We start from the raw sequence: 20,891 nt of genomic DNA on the forward strand, positions 1-20,891 counted from the left end.
GTTTCTTTTTTTTTTTTTTTTTTCTGGAAAGGGAAACTAAACCAAAACAAACCAAAACCAAACCAAGTTTCGAATATTTAGCGTGTGGGTTCACATACTGAAATGGTTCTAACGAGGTGCAATCGATGGTGGACGAGCCGTAGCAGAGGGGACATTCGAGAGTCTTGAGACACTCCCTGTGGTTGCACAAAGCAGACATATGTACGTGAACAGGCAAAACAGAACGCTTGCTGCTATTGCTAACCCAGCACACGAGAAAGTCAATAGGATGTAAGGAGGCGTTTTTTCCACCGTTCCCCTTCTGTCTGTCTGCACTTGGCCCGTGTTCCTCCTTTGCATCATTGGCCCGTTTGGCTGCTCCGTGTCCTCCCTGTGTCTCATTCCACTCCCCCAGTTCTTCTTTTACCTCGTCATCAGACCCCTCATGTTCCTCCATATTTTTTTTTCCTCTTTCGCTCAAAAATCATTTTTTTTCTTATTTTGCCTCCCCCATCCCAAATCATGCAAACGACTGTACTTGCTTCTGCAATATTTCAAAGTTTACTGACCAATTTTTTTTCTCTGGTCTCTCTGTTTCTCAACCATTTTTGTTGATTTTTGTTTATTTATTTTTGTGTTTGATTTTCATTTTAAAAATTTAAGAAACAGTTGAACGGAGTTCAGGAACAGCAAGATCCCTCCCCAGCACTTACTCACACAAGCCATTCTTTTCTACAAGACCATACCAGTCCTGGACCACGGCTCCAATCACAGTGCCCGGGCCGGCCAAGTCAGGCTCCTTATCCAGCTCTCCCTCTAACACGCCGTCAGCTTCTCCGTTAAAATCCATATGGTCTGTCTCGACGCCGTCTCCGATCAAATCCACGTTAGGCGCCTCAACTACATCTTCAGTCAAATCCATTAGCGATGTGGCGTCTCCTATTAGATCTTTCCGGACAGTTTCTTCGCCAATAAAAACGGTGGTGTCGCCATCTCCGTACAATCCCCAGGTTGCCTCTGGTACCCTTGGGAGGGTTCCTACCATCACAGAGGCCACACCCATAAAGGGGCTGACTCCCAACTCAACTTTCTCCTCTCGAACTTCTCCTGTGACAACCGCAGGGTCTCTGTTGGAGAGGTCCTCCATCACCATGACACCCCCTGCCTCCCCCAAATCAAACATCACTATGTATTCCTCAAGCTTGCCATTTAAGTCCATTATCACATCAGCGACACCCCTGGTCTCTTCCCCTTTAAAGTCAGTGGTGTCTCCGACCAAGTCTGCAGCTGATGTCATCTCAACAGCTAAAGCTACGATGGCATCGTCTCTCTCCTCCCCCTTAAAGCAGATGTCTGGACATGCAGAGGTAGCACTAGTCAATGGGTCTGTTTCTCCTCTGAAGTACCCTTCATCTTCAGCTTTAATTAACGGATGCAAAGCCACTGCCACGTTACAGGACAAAATTTCTACAGCCACAAATGCTGTGAGCTCGGTGGTGAGCGCAGCCTCTGACACGGTGGAGAAAGCGCTCTCTACCACAACAGCCATGCCCTTTTCCCCACTCAGGTCATATGTTTCTGCAGCCCCCTCGGCTTTCCAGTCCCTTAGAACTCCCTCTGCAAGTGCACTGTACACCTCCCTCGGGTCTTCCATAGCTGCTACTACCTCATCCGTAACCTCATCAATAATCACAGTGCCAGTATACTCGGTAGTCAATGTTTTGCCAGAACCAGCACTGAAGAAACTCCCAGACTCTAACTCGCTCACCAAGTCAGCAGCGGCTTTGCTGTCACCCATTAAGACATTGACCACAGAGACGCGCCCGCAGCCCCATTTCAATCGAACTTCATCTCCAGTCAAGTCGTCTCTGTTCCTGGCGTCCTCGGCCCTTAAGCCATCAGTACCGTCATCTTTATCTTCCAGCCAGGAGATCTTAAAGGATGTGGCCGAGATGAAGGAGGATCTCATGAGGATGACGGCCATACTGCAGACGGACGTGCCTGAGGAGAAGCCATTCCAACCCGACCTCCCCAGAGAAGGAAGGATAGACGATGAAGAACCTTTCAAAATCGTTGAGAAAGTGAAGGAAGACTTAGTCAAAGTCAGCGAGATACTCAAAAAGGACGTGTGTGTCGAGAGCAAAGGGCCACCCAAGTCCCCAAAGAGTGACAAAGGACACTCTCCAGAGGACGACTGGACAGAATTTAGTTCTGAGGAAATACGAGAAGCCAGGCAGGCTGCAGCCAGTCACACCCAGTCCCTGCCCGAGAGAGTGCACGGGAAGGCCAACCTCACTAGAGTCATAGACTACCTGACCAATGACATTGGGAGCAGCTCACTGACCAACTTAAAGTACAAGTTTGAGGAGGCTAAGAAGGATGGAGAGGAGAGACAGAAGAGGATCTTAAAGCCAGCCATGGCCCTGCAGGAGCATAAACTCAAAATGCCACCGGCCTCCATGAGGCCTTCCACTTCTGAGAAGGAACTGTGCAAGATGGCTGACTCTTTTTTTGGAACAGATGCCATCCTAGAGTCTCCCGATGACTTTTCTCAGCATGACCAAGATAAAAGTCCCTTGTCTGACAGTGGCTTTGAAACCCGGAGTGAGAAAACACCTTCAGCCCCACAAAGTGCTGAGAGCACCGGCCCTAAGCCCCTATTTCACGAAGTCCCCATCCCCCCTGTCATCACAGAGACAAGAACTGAAGTGGTCCATGTGATCAGGAGCTATGAGCCCTCCACTGGGGAGATCCCCCAGTCCCAGCCAGAGGACCCCGTGTCTCCCAAGCCTTCCCCTACATTTATGGAGTTGGAACCAAAGCCTACCACCTCTAGCATTAAGGAAAAAGTAAAAGCTTTTCAGATGAAAGCCAGTAGCGAGGAAGAGGACCACAGTCGGGTTTTAAGCAAAGGCATGCGTGTCAAAGAAGAGACTCACATCACCACGACTACCAGGATGGTGTATCACTCCCCTCCTGGCGGCGAGTGCGCCTCCGAAAGGATTGAGGAGACCATGTCAGTCCACGACATCATGAAGGCCTTTCAGTCCGGGCGAGACCCTTCCAAAGAGCTGGCAGGGCTGTTTGAACACAAGTCGGCCATGTCTCCGGATGTTGCCAAGTCTGCTGCTGAGACCTCAGCCCAGCACGCAGAGAAGGACAGCCAAATGAAACCCAAACTGGAGCGCATTATAGAAGTGCACATCGAAAAAGGTAACCAAGCCGAACCCACTGAAGTCATTATTAGAGAGACCAAAAAGCATCCCGAGAAGGAAGTGTCTGTGTATCAGAAAGACTTATCCCGGGGAAACATTAACTTAAGAGATTTTCTGCCAGAGAAACACGATGCTTTCCCCTGCCCTGAGGAGCAGGGTCAGCAAGAAGAAGAGGAGCTTGCAGCTGAAGAGTCCTTGCCTTCTTATCTGGAATCTTCCAGAGTAAACACTCCAGGGTCCCAAGAAGAAGATAGCCGCCCTAGTTCCGCACAGCTCCTGTCCGATGACTCTTATAAAACACTGAAGCTTTTGAGTCAGCACTCCGTAGAGTATCATGACGATGAGTTGTCAGACCTAAGAGGGGAGTCTTACAGGTTTGCTGAGAAAATGCTTCTCTCAGAAAAGCTAGATGTGTCTCACTCTGATACCGAGGAGTCGGTGACAGACCATGCAGGACCCCCTAGCTCAGAGTTACAGGGGTCTGATAAGCGATCCAGAGAAAAAGTAGCCACTGCCCCCCCAAAAGAAATCCTCTCCAAAATCTATAAAGATGTGTCTGAAAATGGGCTAGGGAGAGTGTCTAAAGATGAGCATTTTGAGAAACTGACAGTGTTGCACTACTCTGGCAATGTCAGTGGTCCCAAGCATGCCATGTGGATGCATTTGTCTGAGGACAGACTAGACAGAGGTAGAGAGAAGCTGATGTATGAAGATAGGGTGGACAGGACCGTGAAGGAGGCGGAAGAGAAGTTGACTGAAGTGTCACAGTTTTTTCGTGACAAAACGGAGAAGCTAAACGATGAACTGCAGTCCCCGGAGAAAAAGCCACGCCCCAAAAACGGCAAGGAATACTCCTCCCAAAGTTCTACCAGCAGTAGCCCTGAGAAAGTGTTAACGGAGCTGTTGGCATCCAACGATGAATGGGTTAAGGCCAGGCAGCGTGGCCCGGATGGACAAGGTATCCCTCAAGCTGAGGACAGGAAGGCACCCAGTAGGTCCAACAGCCCGGAGAAGAGGGTCCCTACCCAACAGAGCGAGGATGGCCAGCTTCCAGAGGAAGCCAAAAGAACTGTCGTTGCTCAGAGCAGGGGACAAGAAGGACCCCAGTCTGGATTTCAGCTCAAACAATCTAAACTCAGTTCCATTAGATTAAAATTCGAACAAGGGGCACGTGCCAAAAGTAAGGATCCACCTCACGAGGAGAAAAATCTGGACGGGCCATCCCGGATCCCGGTTAAGAAAACTCAAGAAACCAAGCTGCCCACGCACCCAGGTTTTTCCAGAGAAAAACAGGGGAAGGCTGTAGATCCCATAGAGGAAGGAGTGCTGGTGCAAACTGATGCTACGGTACTCAAAGCCGAGCATGCCCAGAGCAATGAGATCGGGGCAGGCAAATCTGGCTCCGGTGATGGCAAAAGCCACAGAACTGAAATGTTAAGTAAGGCAATGCCTGACTTTTTTCCTGAGCAACAGGTTGAAGACTCAGCCTGCCCCATAACATCAGATCTAGAGACCAAGGGACCGTGGGACAGAAAGGTCTTTAGAACATGGGAAAGTTCTGGGGCCAATAACACTAAGGCCCAGAAAGAACAACTCTCCCATGTGCTTGTTCACGATATAAGAGAGAATCATGCTGGTCGCCCTGACGATAGCGAGAACGGTGACCCAAAGAGTGAATTTATGTATGTGACTGAGAGAGAACACAAAATGTTAACGAACGGCTCTCTCTCAGAAATTAAGGAAATGAGTGTAAAATCTCCCTCCAAGAAAGTGTTATACAGGGAGTACATTGTTAAAGAAGGGGACCCTCCCAGCAGCGCTCGCGACCATCCCCCCAGGAGAAGCGAGAGCTCGCTAGCATCTCACATTCCCATCAGGGTCACAGATGAGAGGAGGATGCTGTCGTCAAACATCCCCGATGGGTTTTGTGAGCAGACAACATTTCCAAAACAAGAACTATCCCCAAGAGTGTCCCGGCCGAGTATGAGCGAAGGGGTAGTTGCGAGCCAGCACTTTAACTCCGTAGACGATGAAAGAGTTACCTATTCTGAGATCAGCAAAGTTTCCAAACAGCAGAGTTACCTAGCTCTTGATGAAACCGAGACCTCTCCCACCAAATCTCCTGACTCGTTAGAGTTTAGCCCAGGGAAGGACTCTCCCTCTAGCGATGTGTTCGACCATGGTTCCGTGGATGGGTTGGAGAAGACAGAGGGGGGGAAAGAGATCAAAACCTTACCTGTCTATGTCAGCTTCGTGCAAGTGGGGAAACAGTACGAAAAGGAGCTCCAACCAGGAGGTGTAAAAAAGATCATCAGTCAGGAGTGTAAGACGGTGCAGGAAGCCAGGGGGACCTTCTATACAGCTAGACAGCAAAAGCAGCCTCCTTCTCCCCAGGGCAGTCCAGAAGATGATACTCTAGAACAAGTGTCCTTTCTAGACAGCTCTGGGAAGAGCCCTTTGACCCCGGAAACTCCCAGTTCAGAGGAAGTGAGTTACGAGTTCACATCTAAGACGCCAGACTCACTCATAGCTTTTATACCAGGACAACCCAGCCCGATTCCCGAGGTTTCCGAGGAGTCGGAGGAGGAGGAGCCCAAATCAGCCCCGCTAAGGCAGGTGACCGTGGAGAAGGAAACAGATCGTGACATGAGCAAAGACTCTATCCAAAGACCCAAATGTAACCGAGTTGCCTATATTGAGTTCCCCCCTCCTCCCCCACTGGATGCTGACCAGATGGAATCAGATAAGAAACATCAGTATCTCCCCGAAAGGGAGGTTGACATGATGGAGGTCAGCCTTCAGGACGAGTCCGACAAGTACCAGTTGGCCGAGCCAGTCATCCGAGTGCAGCCTCCATCGCCAGTCCCTCCCAGCGCTGAGGCTAGTGACTCCAGCGATGACGAGTCCTTGTACCAACCAGTCCCAGTTAAAAAATATACCTTCAAGTTGAAGGAAGTTGACGAAGGGCAGAAAGACAAGGCGAAGTCCAAAACTGCCGCCACAAAGGCTTCCAACCAGAAAGAGGCAGATGGTAATGGGAGAGAGGGCGAATCTGGCCTTGACTCCCCTCAGAACGAAACAGCTCAAAATGGAAACAACGACCAGTCCGTCACAGAGTGTTCCATCGCGACCACGGCCGAGTTTTCTCACGACACGGATGCCACAGAGATAGACTCTCTGGATGGCTATGACCTACAGGACGAGGATGATGGCCTAACAGAGAGTGACTCTAAACTCCCGAGTCAGACCATAGACACCAAGAAGGATGTGTGGACAGAGGGCATTCTGAAGCCGGCTGACCGCTCTTTCAGTCAGAGCAAACTGGAAGTTATTGAGGAGGAGGAGGGGAAAGTGGGGCTGGACGAAGAGAAACCATCACCTTCAAAAAGCCCATCATCCGACAGAACCCCAGAGAAGGCCGATCCCAAGTCGGGGGCCCAGTTTTTCACCCTGGAAGGCAGACACCCGGACAGATCAGTGCTCCCTGATACTTATTTCAGTTACAAAGTTGATGAAGAATTCGCCACTCCTTTTAAAACAGTGGCGACCAAAGGTCTCGACTTTGACCCTTGGCCCAATAACCGAGGGGACAATGAAGTGTTTGATGGTAAATCTCGGGAAGATGACACTAAGCCATTTGGTCTGGCGGTGGACGACCGCTCGCCGGCAACCACCCCTGACACAACGCCAGCCAGAACACCAACTGACGAAAGTACCCCAACTAGTGAACCTAACCCCTTCCCATTTCATGAAGGGAAAATGTTTGAGATGACTCGCAGTGGTGCAATTGACATGAGCAAGAGAGATTTTGTGGAAGAGAGGCTCCAATTTTTCCAGATTGGTGAGCATACTCCTGAAGGGAAGTCAGGGGCCCAGGGGGAAGGGGATATGGTCACTGATACCCCACAGCCACAGTCAGGGGACACCTCGGTAGACACCAATCTAGAGAGAGATGTAGAGGCACCTTCAGTCGACCCCAACCCCAGCATCCCGAGCAACGGAGAGTGTCAGGAAGGCACAGCCTGTGGTGGCTCTCTGGAGAAGTCGGCAGCTGCCACTAACACCTCAAAAGTTGACCCCAAGTCCCGCACGCCTATAAAAATGGGAATTTCTGCATCTACCATGACCATGAAGAAAGAAGGCTCTGGAGAAGTGACAGATAAGACAGAGGCTGTGGTGACCAGTTGTCAGGGGCTAGAAAACGAAATCGTGAAAGAGATCTCAAGCACACCCCATAGCCAGGTGGGCATTAGGCCCCAAGAGAAACACGATTTTCAAAAAGATAACTTTAATAACAACAATAATCTGGATGCTTCCACTATGCAGACAGATAACAGCACAAGGCACGTAGTTCTGACAGGACGCGCTGCATCCACTTGCACCACAGAGAAAGCTAATCCAGTAAAAGGCTCAGGAAAGAGTCCAGGGTCTCAAGGACACTCAAGCAGAGATTCTCGGAAGGAGCCGATAGGGGTTAGGCGGAAATCCAAGCTTCCCATAAAGGCCACCGCACCAAAAGATGTCATCCCGCCAAACCATAAACCAGACAGTAAAACAGGTAAACCGAGGCAGGTTGGTCAATATGAGAAACACAAAGCCCTTCCTACTTCTTCATGTTTAGATGCCAAGTCCCGAATTCCAGTCAAAAATACACACAGGGAGAACCTAGTTTCAGTCAGAAAAGCATGCGCCACACAAAAGCGAGGGCAGCCAGAGAAAGGCAAGGCCAAACAGCCTCCATCCAAGTTGCCAGTAAAGGTAAGATCCACCCGTGTCACCGTCACCAACACCACCACCACCACTACCACCACCACCACCACCACCACCACCGCTAAAGTTACAGAAAGTCAGCTTAAGGAGGTATGTAAACGTCCCATTGAATATTTTAAGGGAAGTAGTGGCGAGACCCTAAAACTTGTGGACCGCCTCGCTGATGAAGACAAAAAGATGCAATCGGAGTTGTCTGATGAGGAAGAAAGTACCTCAAGGAACACGTCGTTGTCCGAGACTTCCCGGGGCGGCCAGCCTTCAGTTACCACGAAGTCTGCTAGAAATAAGAAAACAGAGGCACCGCCCTTAAAATCAAAGAGAGGAAAGGCCGGCAGTAGGAGGACTGGTGAGAACGAAGGCAGACAGGTTTCTTGAGCTCTCTTTGCTCACAACCTGGAGAAACAGCATAGTCCGTAAACACTTTCCGACTCGTAGACCCTAGTGCATGACCTGTCGTGACTTGCTTGTGGAGTGGTTGAACCGTAGCTTCTCATTCTGTCATCGTCATCTGTGTGTGCTGTCCTAGACCCTCTCCTCTCCTCTCTTAATCCAGCTACACGGTAGAGAGCTAGGGAAGCATGCTTACATGGAGTCATCCGAGATGGGAACAGTTTTCTTTCCTCTTGTGCTCCTGGGTGTGACTCTGTCAGAGCCAAGGCACAGACTGTCAGATTCCATTGTAGTGGCCGCCGCCCACGCGTGACTCTGTGACCCGTGGCAAGGTGGCAGGCTCGCCAGCATGTTCGATCTCATTACATTCCGAGCATCCATGTAATCTGGCATTCGGCCTGAGGCGGGTGACAGACGAGTTCCTTGCGTAGGTGACTAGGACACATCTGAGTACACAGCATTAGTAATGTCAGTCTCTGTAAGATCCGAGTACCGCGAAAAGCAATTTTCCACTGGCGTGTCTTACCTGGCGATTTGTTTTAATTGAGAAATTGTAAATCGTAGGTCCACAGAGTCCTTGTGAGCGGACGGATATCAGGATGGCAATAGTAGCCGATCACCTGGGACTTAGTTGGACAGGTAAGTCTGTATGCTCCTGAATGAAGCAGGTACCCTCCCCCGATGCCCTTGTCTTCAACACCTACAAAAAAACCATTGTGTCCATCTGTAAACTGTACAACACAAGCAAAGAGTAAAGCTTTATCCAGAATTCTACCCACCTGATGATTCCTGATAGCAACTGTACACTCATATAATGTTTTCTGTATAGATACAATAAGAAGATATAAAGTTACATCTTATTTTATTTTAAACCCTTTCTTCATGGGGCCATTTCCATAAAAGAATAGTCTTGTATTTGAGGGCACATGCCTTTGGAGCATAAAAGAAAGCCCAGCTAAGACTACATAATTAGGATGTTCCGTTGTTAAAACTGCACTCTTAGCCAATGGCTTGATTACCCCCTGCCCTGGTCTAGCCATTTGTAGACACATTACCTGGTTTCCCTAGATGATGGTATCTACCCAGGCACTAGGCCTTTAGTGGACTGATGCTTTTAAGTGAACTTACTGTTATGCCTCAGGATTTGTTTAAAAGGAAAACCCTGTCTTACTTTGATAACAGAGAGCAAACGTTATTTTTGATACTTCTATGAACAAGGAAACAAAGAAATGAAAGCTTTGATTATAAGTTAATTTTTGGAAAAAGAGGTAAGTAAATGAAATAGATGGCGATTCGCAAAGGTTCCTGAGTTCTGTGAAACCATTTACAGTTGGGGTGATGGAAAGGAAGTATCTAGCCTTGTTTCACATCAGTGAAGTCAAATGTGGGGCTGGATCTACCAAGCAATTAAGCTTTGTAGTATCAATCCTAACAAGATCCTCAAATCCTGACTCAATCCACAAGAAATTTGAAGTTTCCTAGACCGAATATACTTTTTAAACACACAATGAAAGATCTTAGAACACTCCTCTGAAAATATACTGGAACAAATGCTTGATTTCTTTTATGACTACAGACCATACATAACTAAGCTTTTAAAAATGATTAATATCATGTCTCCAAAGTCATTATATATATACATGTATACATGTGCATATATATATGATGAGCTACTGCATCTGTTCTCATGCTATACCATTATCAGCTGTTAACCAGGCCATAAGAGACAGCTTCACCATATTTTTCCTTTATTTGCCTCAAAACACACACACACAATCAATCTCTCTCTCTCTCTCTCTCTCTCTCTCTCTCTCTCTCTCTCTTTCTCTCTCTCTCATCACCAAGCCTTCCTTAGTCTTTGCTCTAGCTGAGCTGCTAATGGGCAGGGCCTTCCTGGAACTCTGGTATGTCAGATGTCTGAGTGGTCCCCTGAAGGCTGATGGGAGTTAGTAGTGGTTTGCATGTGTAAATATTTCCCTACAAAGTCCATATTCACAACAACTCTGGTTTAACATGGGTCATTCACCTGAAAATCCACATTCTTTGAGCTGATTTTTGCCTTATTACTGACTACCTACTAGATTTTCCTTCATCTAACAGGACAGTCCTTAATTTTTTGGCATTGTGACACAATAGGACCCAGATGAGCTAGGGACAGAGCTCAGTGGCCTGGCAAGACTAGAAAAGAAGAAATAAAATCAGGTCTTCCTGGGTATGAAGAGATGGCTCGGTGGTTAAGTGGACCCTGGTTCAATCCCCAGCACACACTTGACAGCTCACAACTGTCTGTAACTTCAGTTCCAGGAGATCTAACACCCTCAAACCAATGCACATAAAATTAAATTAAAAATAGACAGATCCTCCTGCTCTGAATCTCAAAATCAATATTCTTCGGTCTTCCAAGCAATAAATAATGTTTGTTCTTAAGGAAATGGAAGGAGGAATTAAAATTAGAATTTTCTTCTTCAATTAGAACCACTGTATGATCAGTGAAGACTATTAGAAAAACTACAACATCTAATCAAACAAAACGTAAACATGTCTCTTGAAACCATCGTTAGTAAGCTCTGATCATTAAAATAATCTTCAGATCTGTTTGCAACTAATACATATTTTGTAGTTTTTTTTTTATATAAAATTATAATACCCTCTGATCTTGGTTCTGATGGATAAATAGCAAATTTAGACATGTGATAACTACTGTGCTTAAGATTCACAACATGGAGTTAAGCTTCTGCTGTTATTAAATGGATTATAAAAGAAAGGGCCTGTGCACACATGTGCCGAGCTAAGTGTTGTGCTGCGGAGAGCCGGGATCTCTAACCGTCCGCCATGATCACAGAGAGCTTAAAACCTCAACTTCACGTCAGCAGACTTCCTCCTTTCGTTTAACCAGGGGACGCTTGTCAAGTTAGCAGCAGTACTAGTCTCCAGGAGACACCGGTGTGTGCAAATCACTTGATTCCCCCCCCCCCCCCCCCCGTGCACCACCTCATCCAAACACAGGGACTTTTAGGATTTCTGAATGCATTTTGCTGAGCTGTCGGAAATGTTGGACAGGACTAGATCTTGGCCAGTTACTTTCCGTGGAAGCGTTTCTTCATGTTTCTTACAGTCAGGAAGGTAATACATGCTTGGTACTAACTGTATTCTAAAGAGGTAAACGCTGAAAAGATGTCTCCTTTCCCCAAGTCTCCCTCCATTCATACTGTGTTCAGTCCTTCTACTATGCAGGTTCTAGGGAACGAGCTCAGACAATCAGGCTTGACGGAAGGAGTCTTTCACCAGCTAAGCCATCTTGAGGGCCCACATTAAGTTCATCTTTCTCTTTACGTGCAAGGTTTTTGGTTTTTGGTTTCCCCCACACAAATGGCTACAGAGCGAGTGTGTGATTTTTCCCCTCCACACCCCCGCCAACCCCCAGAGTCATCTCTTGACCTGAGAGCATGAATGTAGCCACTGGAATAGCAAATGAGTAAGCCGTGCATTTAGTAGAGCTACTTGGAGCCACCCGCCTGCTGTCTCAGTGTGTGCTCAGAAGTGGCATGCCCCTCCCCCACCTCATGGGCAGGTGTTCAGTCTGCAGAGAATTTGGGCCGAATCAACAAACACCAGCAGCGTCCTCTCTGTAAACCCCAAGAATCTTTAAAAATGGTTTCTAATGGAAATTTGATTGTAAGTAATTCTCTGAGGAGACTCTTGTCACAACCTGCCTGTAAAACCAACTACCACAGGGCAATGCCCAGTGCTCACTGAGGGCTTTGGGGGGCAGGGGAGGTGTTAGGAATATGACTTTGATGAACTACATGCAAAGTAAAATGTGCCCCTTCTAACTCTCTCTCTCTTTTTACAGAGCTGGCAAGGGAACTGAATTTTTCAGTGGATGAAATCAACCAAATACGTGTGGAAAATCCCAATTCTTTAATTTCTCAGAGCTTCATGTTATTAAAAAAGTGGGTGACCAGAGATGGAAAGAATGCCACAAGTACGCTCTCAATTATTTATTTTCATTTTTCAAAGCCACACAGGGTCAATATCTTAGAGAAATCCACTGTTAGGCCCATTTTGGAATTGTCTGTGTCCTGTAACTTTATGTAGCAGCAAGGGAGGAATTAGCCAAGTGTCTAGAGCAGTGGTTCTCAGCCTGTGGGTCGCAACCCAAATGGAGTCAAAGCCCATTTCACAGTGGTCACCAAGGCAACCAAAAAACGCAAATGTTTACATCATGCTAATTCATGACAGTAGCAGAATTAGTTATGAAGTAGCTACAGAAATAATTGGTTTTGGGGGTCAACACTCCTTGAGGAACAGAATTGAAGGGGCTCAGTCTGGGAAGGTTGAGAACCACTGCCCTAGAGTGGCAAGCTTGAGTAGTAAGTGCTGGTGTCCCAGTGTCCTGTGCTTAAGCTTTCTGGAAAGCAAATGGCAGAAAATAATTTACATTTTGTGTGATCCTCTTCCCATATCTTCTAAGAGTGGAGGAAAAAATAGTACTAACTCTTATGTCATGGGATGGTCATCAGAAATGGTTTGAAATTACTGCTCTACCCAGGGGCAGATGTAGAAGGATACAGTTGGGTACAGAGGATGGGGCACAATTAGGGGAACTAGCCAGTTGTACCGAGCTTGGCTTGGGGCAGTGGAGAAGCCTTTGCTATATAACTGGGTTTGGGTAGGTGGTAGAGATGGGTTTGAGGCATCCAGCCCTCGAACTGTGTGGTCACACTGTGGGGTCAATTACTGTGGCTTTGCCTCATCAGCCTGACCTCGGTAGCTTATTAAACTGTTCAGCACGGATATAAGGATGAGACATGGACATCTTGAGAGTCAACGGAACATGATGCCTTATTAGAGCTCCTAAAGGAGTCCAGGTGTTTGAAGACCATCCACCTTGTCACGGCGGGATGAATGCTGGGACCTCCACAGACAGCTTTCAAGTTGGGATTCTTCCCTGGTTCCCTGGGGCAGCCACTGTAGTGGGTGCTCTGTGAATAGATCAGGCCAGGCCGAGCAGCGAGCAGTGGTAGGGGTGGGGCTGGAATGCTAGCGCAGCTGCAGAAGGCGTGGTTTGGGTGGATGCTGGGATAATTTGAAGGCAATAGTGTCACTGGGTTGCTCAACCTCTTTTTTTCTTTTTCCTCCTCTTCAGCTGATGCCTTAACTTCAGTCTTAACGAAGATTAACCGAATAGACATAGTGACTCTCCTGGAAGGACCAATATTTGATTATGGGAATATTTCAGGCACCAGAAGCTTTGCAGATGAAAACAATGTTTTCCATGACCCAGTTGATGGTAATTGAATTTAGAGTTCGTATTTACTTAATCATTCAATAAAACCAGGAAAACGCTGTCGGACAAGGCGACTGCTCAGCTATAATGAGCACTGTGATTTGCTTGACTTAATTCTCCATTTTCATGGCATCTTGGTTAAGCTATAAGTCTACAGATCAGCATTCTGCTATCAGAGCAAGCTCAGGAAATCTCTCTCCGTGTGTGACACAGAGGAAAAAAAAATGTGAAAATATAGTCTTTGGGAACGCTGTTGTTTCTAGCACTCTGCACACCCAGATGGTAGAAAACTTAATATCTACAAAGCATAATGCTTTGGCATTTAAAACAATTTTAAATCTTTTAACCTAAACACAAATGCTGTCTTTTCATTCGTGAGATCAAACCATGAGCCCAGTTTTAAGCAAGTAGGTGATGTGTTGAGCCACAACGCGCTCCGTGCTGGTTGGGGTAAATACTGAATCAACTGGGGCAAGGACCAAGCAATTGGGCATGCGCTGGAGAAGTCCACTGTCATCCCAGATAGCTCTGTCACTTAACAGTACATTAGCCTTCTTTGTACCAGTAATTCCTGGGATGGAGAGGAATGTTTGATGCGTGGTTCACAGAAGACAGCCTTCTTTCTCATTTGGTGAGCACCGAAATCACTGAGCAGCTTTCGTTTAGTTTAATTTAACAATCCCCTCCCCCATTAAACAAATAGCCCACCGTGGAAGAGCATCTGGAAAAACATAACAGAAGACAGCCACGTTTTTGAAACTAGTCCAGACTCACTTCACAAAAGGGAATCCATCCCCACACTGAGGGTTGAATGGAAAATAAGATCTGCCAAGAACAAGAGTAGCCAGCGATATGTTTCTGGTCCATATTTAACTGGCAAACATAGACAAACAAGAGCCAAGAGATTTTTAAAGTCTCTATGTGTCTCATCAGAAAAGTTTGACAGGATCTTAGGAAGTGCCCATTTCCTAAAGGTGAAGTGTATCTGTAATCCAGAAAACATTAATACCACGGATCCTTGGAACACACATGCTCTTGTGAGCCCTGTCTTGGGTGGGAGGATATATGTTGAGGAAAATGCATTTGCTTTAGATAAATAGGGTAGATTAAGAATTACTGGCAAGTTACAGTTAGAGCTTCCTCTACTCTTTATTGGGGAAAAAAAAATCTCAAGTGTGGTTATTCTTGGTTCATTTTCTCTTAACATTGTAAAGTTTGAGTATCATTAAAATAAGCTTGCTATGGCTATTTGTTATTGTATCTTAATGTTGTGTGGTTCCTTGATTAAATTTTCCAGGGAATAGTTAGACACAAAATAAGCTTATGCAAATTATAAATCTTAGCCCGATTTTAACAAGAGGCTCATTTATAGGCAGGCATAGCCAACAGATGTCCACTAGCCTATATATAGCAGCTTGAACTTAACAACACTAGCTGTTGGCCTTGAACTACTAGTAAAAGCCTAGTCTTGGGTATTTCGGACCAGTGAATTAAGAACATGCCTTGTTGCATTTAAAAGTCTCTCCTCCTTGTTGAGCTTTTGGGAAACCTCCTTTCCTCACCATGACCAGACCACTGTTGACTTTCTCACTGCTGGAACAAGGGCAGTCTTCCGTAGGCCATGTAGTGCTTAGAATTAGGGTGGACTCTCTTCTCTCCTTCTGAGGAGGCTAGCATAGCCCTGTTCTGAATCCTGAACACTCTTCCCTCACACTCTCCTCCTGTGTCCATTGTGTACCATTTTTTCCTCTTTATTTGCTTCATGGTTCTAAGGAGATTTCCCATCACCAGCTTCACCAGTACCTCTTTTTGTACCATGACTCCCTCACTGCTGCACCATTAAGGTGCCCTAAATGCTCTGAGTCCCTTGTCTTTCTAACATCTTTTTAAAATATTTAGCTAATGCTACTGTAACTCTAAAGGTCTAGTAATCATTTTCCCCCCAGAGTGTAAATTCATTCCTCCTTTCCTCCATAAATTTCATGTAAACAAGTAATAATTAGAGTTGGATTATGTTACTCATGTGTAGAGTATTTAACCTAAGCAAGAGGTAATTACAGAAATGGCTTCTTCCAGCTTGCTGTGTTCCATCCACCGCAGCATAGATTTTTTTTTGCATGCTAAAATGAGAAAGTTGTATTAGCCCTGAGCCACATGGCTTCTAGATATGACAACTACCTTTATAATTGAATTAATTTCTTCTGCATAGTTCCATTACTGTATTAAAACCGATAGAATGCCATTATTTTGTTTTACTCAATGACATGTAACGGAACTAAACATTACTCTGTAACCCATCATACATTGTCATACCTGATATAATTTGAGTTATTCCATGTGTTTGTGTTCGATGTGTTCTAGCTCATTCCAGTCAGTCCAAATGTACTGTCTTCCATAGGTCACCCTTCCTTTCAAGTGGAGCTGGAGACCCCCATGGGGTTGTACTGCACACCACCCAACCCTTTCCAGCAAGATGACCATTTTAGTGATATCTCTAGCATAGAGTCTCCCTTTAGGACCCCCAGTAGACTGAGTGACGGGCTGGTGCCTTCCCAGGGAAACATAGAGCATCCAACAGGTGGACCTCCAGTGGTAACTGCAGAAGACACTTCTTTAGAAGACAGCAAAATGGACGATTCCGTAACTGTAACAGACCCGGCTGACCCACTGGATGTAGATGAGAGCCAGTTGAAGGACCTGTGTCAGAGCGAGTGTGCTCAGTGCTGGGCGAGTGTGCCCGGGGTCCCAAACCATGGTCGGCAGGCAGAGCCACTGAGACCGCAGACTAGAAAAGTAGGCATGAGCTCTGAACAGCAGGAGAAAGGAAAATCTGGTCCTGATGAGGAAGTGACAGAAGACAAGGTCAAATCTCTGTTTGAGGACATTCAACTTGAAGAAGTAGAGGCTGAGGAGATGACAGAAGACCCGGGGCAGGCTATGCTTAACCGTGGTCAGCGAGCAGAACTGGCAATGTCTTCACTTGCAGGTTGGCAGAACGAGACGCCAAGTGGAAGCCTAGAGTCCCCAGCGCAAGCACGAAGACTAACCGGTGGGTTACTGGATCGTCTGGATGACAGGTATGGCCGTGTCTCAGGAAATACACATGAAAAGAGGGTACTCTGCCCTTACATTGTAAGCAGGCGCTTTTTAGCAGCCACTCATTTTCTAAATGACGAGACGTGTTTGGGAATATGCTCACTCTATAAAGATTGGTTATGTGTGCTATAGTCCCTAGAGAAAGGTGAATTTAAGTTCAACCATAATGCTCCAAATTCATGGGTCTCTCTTCGTTGTCCTGGCTGTTTTGAAACTTGCTCTGTAGACCAGGTTGGCCTTGAACTCACAGAGACCCACTTGCCTCTGCCTCCTGGGTGCTGAGCTAAAAGTGAGTGCCGCCACACCTGCTGGGCTCTTCCCCTTTTATATACACAGGCTTTTTACACAGAAACATGAGAGCCACTGGCGTATGACTACAGTAGTTCTGTCAATGTGCATTTGGCCTTTTTTTTTGTGCTTAACCCTGCTCCAGATAATAAGTCAAGAACCTCACCACTGTAAGGGCGACACTTTGTGACTTGGATAGATTTCTAAGTTCTAAGAAGATCATTTTAATAATCTCTATAACACTCCTTCCCTTAAGCAGGTTTGTAGACCCAACAAAAAAATAGTGTCTTCCATCCCCGGAGACTGAGGTAAACGGTAGCCTCTAGAACCAAGAGGTCCTATTTTCTCTCCTTACATATCAGACTATAAAATATACCTCTGCTTCAAATGGCGCCGGTGAGGAACCTCAATGGGACGCAAAAGTGAGAATAGTATTTCCTTACCACATATTTCCATTTTGCTGTTCAACTTTTTCTCCCAGTTGCAACTCCAAGATAGAGATTAGGAAACCGCTTTCGAGAAACGAAGGCATCAATAACTTGACTCTATTGGCTCCCGAAGCCCCTCCTGCAGAGGGAAAAGGGCACATTAGCCCCACCTCTGTGTCCCACTAGGATGACGAAGCTTATATCTGCTCATTAGGAAATAGAGATCAGCCTAGGAGAGCTGCTCATTGCTATTAAACTGCCAAAAAATATCTCTCATTCAATGTCTCTCTCTCAACCCTGCCCTTGAACATACCAGTCTTCCTGGTCCTAGACTTCAGAAATAACAGTGACCTCCAGAGGGCCACCCACAGTGCTGCTCCTGATGCAAAGCATCCGGAGGAAGGAAGAGGGATTAACAGTGCAGAGTAGGAAATGTGTGCTGTGTTGTTCTTTACAGTAGTTGATTATTCGCTCACACACAAGATAAGCCTGCCTTCAGGTCCATACCTCCATATTAACATAAAAGATAATGCTCTGACCGCTGCCTTTCCTGTGCAGTAAGCATACTAATAAAAATGATGGGTGAGCTACAAGATGAAGCAAATGGTTTGTGTTAAAACTAGTAAAAAAATAAATATATATATATATATATATATATATATATATATATATATATATATACATACACATTAGATGTATATATTAAAAGTCATTAGAAAAGAAAAGACTTGGAAAAGGAGTCCCCAAAATGAACAGAAGTCCCTCTCTCTGGTCACTGAAGGTAATGGAGGGCTGGAGCAGACAAAGGAGGTTCGCTAAAAGCATCATGGTTAAGGAAGTATGGCGGGTGTCTGCACAGATGAAAACTACAAAGAATCCCGTTTGGGATTCCCAAGAATACAGTTTCCACTCAGGAATTCCTTTCTGTTCGTGTTTCTTCTCAGGAAGTGTTTGGGTCTGGTTTTGGTTTATTTTTAATTAAGGGCCCAATATTGTTTTACACTAACCTTCCCCTTGAAATCATGGAGTTGGAACTATATGTCCATCCACATTTCTTTTTGAAGGTATAAAATTTATGCGTGAAAAAAGACAATTTTTTTAAAGGTTTATTGATGTTTATGTACGTGACTGCTCTGTCTGCATGTACGCCTTCACACCAGCAGAGGGCATCAGATCCCGTTACAGACGGTTGTAAACCATCATATGGTTGCCAGAACTTGAACTCAGAACCTCTAGAAGACAACATCCAGTGCTCTTAAGTGCCGAGTCACCTCTCTAGCTCCAACAATTTTTTAAAGTGGCAATCTACTAGACATCTTGGGGATGCCTGGTGCCTGAGAACACCTTGCTGGCCTATCCTCACATTTTAAATCCATCCGCAATTTTTTTCATTCCTATTTTATGCCTTTAGAAGTAGTTTGGCAACATGGGGTATTGAAGCCACACATTGCTCTTGTGACTTCGCAAATTGTCTCTTTTACAGCTCTGACCAGGCTCGGGATTCCATTACCTCATACCTCACTGGAGAACCTGGGAAGTTCGAAGCAAACGGAAACCACACGGCGGAAGTCATTCCAGAAGCAAAGGCAAAACCCTACTTCCCGGAATCCCAAAATGACGTAGGGAAACAGAGCATCAAGGAGAACCTGAAACCAAAAACACACGGATGTGGTCGCGCTGAGGAACCAGTGTCACCCCTCACAGCCTACCAGAAATCTCTGGAAGAAACCAGCAAGCTTGTCATAGAAGATGCGCCTAAACCCTGTGTGCCTGTCGGCATGAAAAAGATGACCAGGACGACGGCTGACGGCAAAGCCAGGCTCAACCTCCAGGAAGAAGAGGGGTCCACCAGGTCAGAGCCTAAGGTATGTCATTTACGCAGACAATGTGCTACGGTACATCATTTACGTAGACAGCGTGCTGTGGTACGTCACTTAAGCAAACAACGTGCTCTCGTCATCATGTGCAGCCATGGTCGGCTTTATGATTACTAAGTGATGGGCTGGAGGCAGCCATGAAAGCAAGCCCAGGGGAGGGTGTATCCTGTGGGTTCCCACCTTCTGTCATCAAGGGAATAGAGTATCCCCAGCCATTGCTGAGGACCGGAAGAAACAAAGAAACATTAAGTAACTAGTTTTTCTGGCGTTCCCTGATCACAAACCCAGTCTTTGTTCTTAGGGGAGAAGAAAGGTGATTTTTACAGTCTAGCTCGCTATTCTGTAGGGTCTGATGTCTCAACGTATTTGAAAAATGGAACAGGTGCAATTCGCAGGATAAGGGGGACTCAACGACAGGTAGAAGCTTATATTTAAAAACATCCTTTTTAATATCTCAGTTGATCATCAGCATGTAGACCCTCTGATAAAATCCAATAGATTTTTTTCTTCATTCTTTTGTTTTATTGTTTTGAGACGTTAGACCAGGCTGGCCTCAAACTCGAGAGGTCTGCCTGCCTCTTCGGTGCTAGCACCAGCACACCCGGCTTTCCTACTGCCTTCTGGTTTTTCAGTGTTGTCTTTATGCTTCTGACTTTCTGTCAGCTATGCAGTCAACTCAGACCTCTGTCATTGACGCGCAAGCTCTTGCGGCGTGCCCTGAGACACGCCTAGTTCACTTAAGACCAGCATTTGGAGAGGGCAAAATACTTTATAAAACAATGCTTCAAGTACACACACAAAAAAAAAAAAAAAAAAAAAGCCGCTCAGGCACTCAGAAGCTAATGACTGTCAACCAACGAATCATTTACCAATCTTTCCCATTCATACTTTTTTGGTCCCTTTCTAAAGTATTAGAAAGGAAATTGAGAAGAAATGCAGCTTCAGTAGATCTTCATTTATGTAAACGATCTGATCGTTGTCACCAATACTGAGCTTTGAAATGATTCTTCTTCTTCTTTTTTTTTCTTTTAAACTTGATTCTCCCCACCCCCACCTCCTTTTTTTTTAACTTTCTCCTCCGAAGGTGTGGTTTTCAATGTTGAGTTTTGCTTTCGACTTTTCAGTATATTTGAGCAGGATGAGTTTGGGACAGAATCTTTGGTTTTATTTTGCCAAACAAATAAGTTTGATCCTTTTAAAAACAAATTTCAAAAAAAAAAACTGCCCCCCCTCACAAAAAAAAAAAAAAAAAAGAAAAAAAGAAAAAAAAGGACAAGCAGTAACAACATAATATTTTTTACTAGGAAGCTATATCCTGAAAGGGATGGGGGAGAACTATAAGAAACCAGCACAGACATGTCACACGATCTGGTTTTGTGTGGATATGGTTCACGGGAGAGCCAGGTGGGTGTGGGCAAGTAGAGGGCTGAGAGAAATGGTTCTGAGCCTGAACAGAATTCAGCAGGCTTCACTAGCAACGGAACCAAACTTCCCAGTGAGTCACCCAGTGCACAAAGGCTTCCGGTCCATGAAAGTCCACATGCCCATCCCAGCCTCT

General features: G+C 45.8%; 1 protein-coding gene across 24 annotated transcripts in view; it reads left to right on the forward strand.

Annotated features, from left to right (window-relative positions):
* The window catches only part of Ank3 (ankyrin 3), a 484,298-nt gene that overhangs the window by 442,464 nt on the left and 20,943 nt on the right, over positions 1–20,891 (forward strand). For 9 of the 24 annotated variants that reach the window (XM_029542115.1, XM_029542116.1, XM_029542117.1 and 6 more), the window contains 6 exons: positions 643–7,035; positions 8,919–8,993; positions 12,208–12,339; positions 13,504–13,647; positions 16,043–16,721; positions 18,940–19,321. In XM_029542115.1, the coding sequence (XP_029397975.1) occupies positions 643–7,035; positions 8,919–8,993; positions 12,208–12,339; positions 13,504–13,647; positions 16,043–16,721; positions 18,940–19,321 (7,805 nt within the window). Of the gene's footprint in view, positions 1–642; positions 8,311–8,918; positions 8,994–12,207; positions 12,340–13,503; positions 13,648–16,042; positions 16,722–18,939; positions 19,322–20,891 lie in introns of all 24 variants that reach the window. The other 15 variants (XM_021205641.2, XM_021205642.2, XM_021205643.2 and 12 more) reach the window with 4 other exon arrangements.

The sequence above is a fragment of the Mus pahari genome, chromosome 9, assembly GCF_900095145.1.
Source record: "Mus pahari chromosome 9, PAHARI_EIJ_v1.1, whole genome shotgun sequence".
In the NCBI taxonomy this organism is placed as follows: Eukaryota; Metazoa; Chordata; class Mammalia; order Rodentia; family Muridae; genus Mus; species Mus pahari.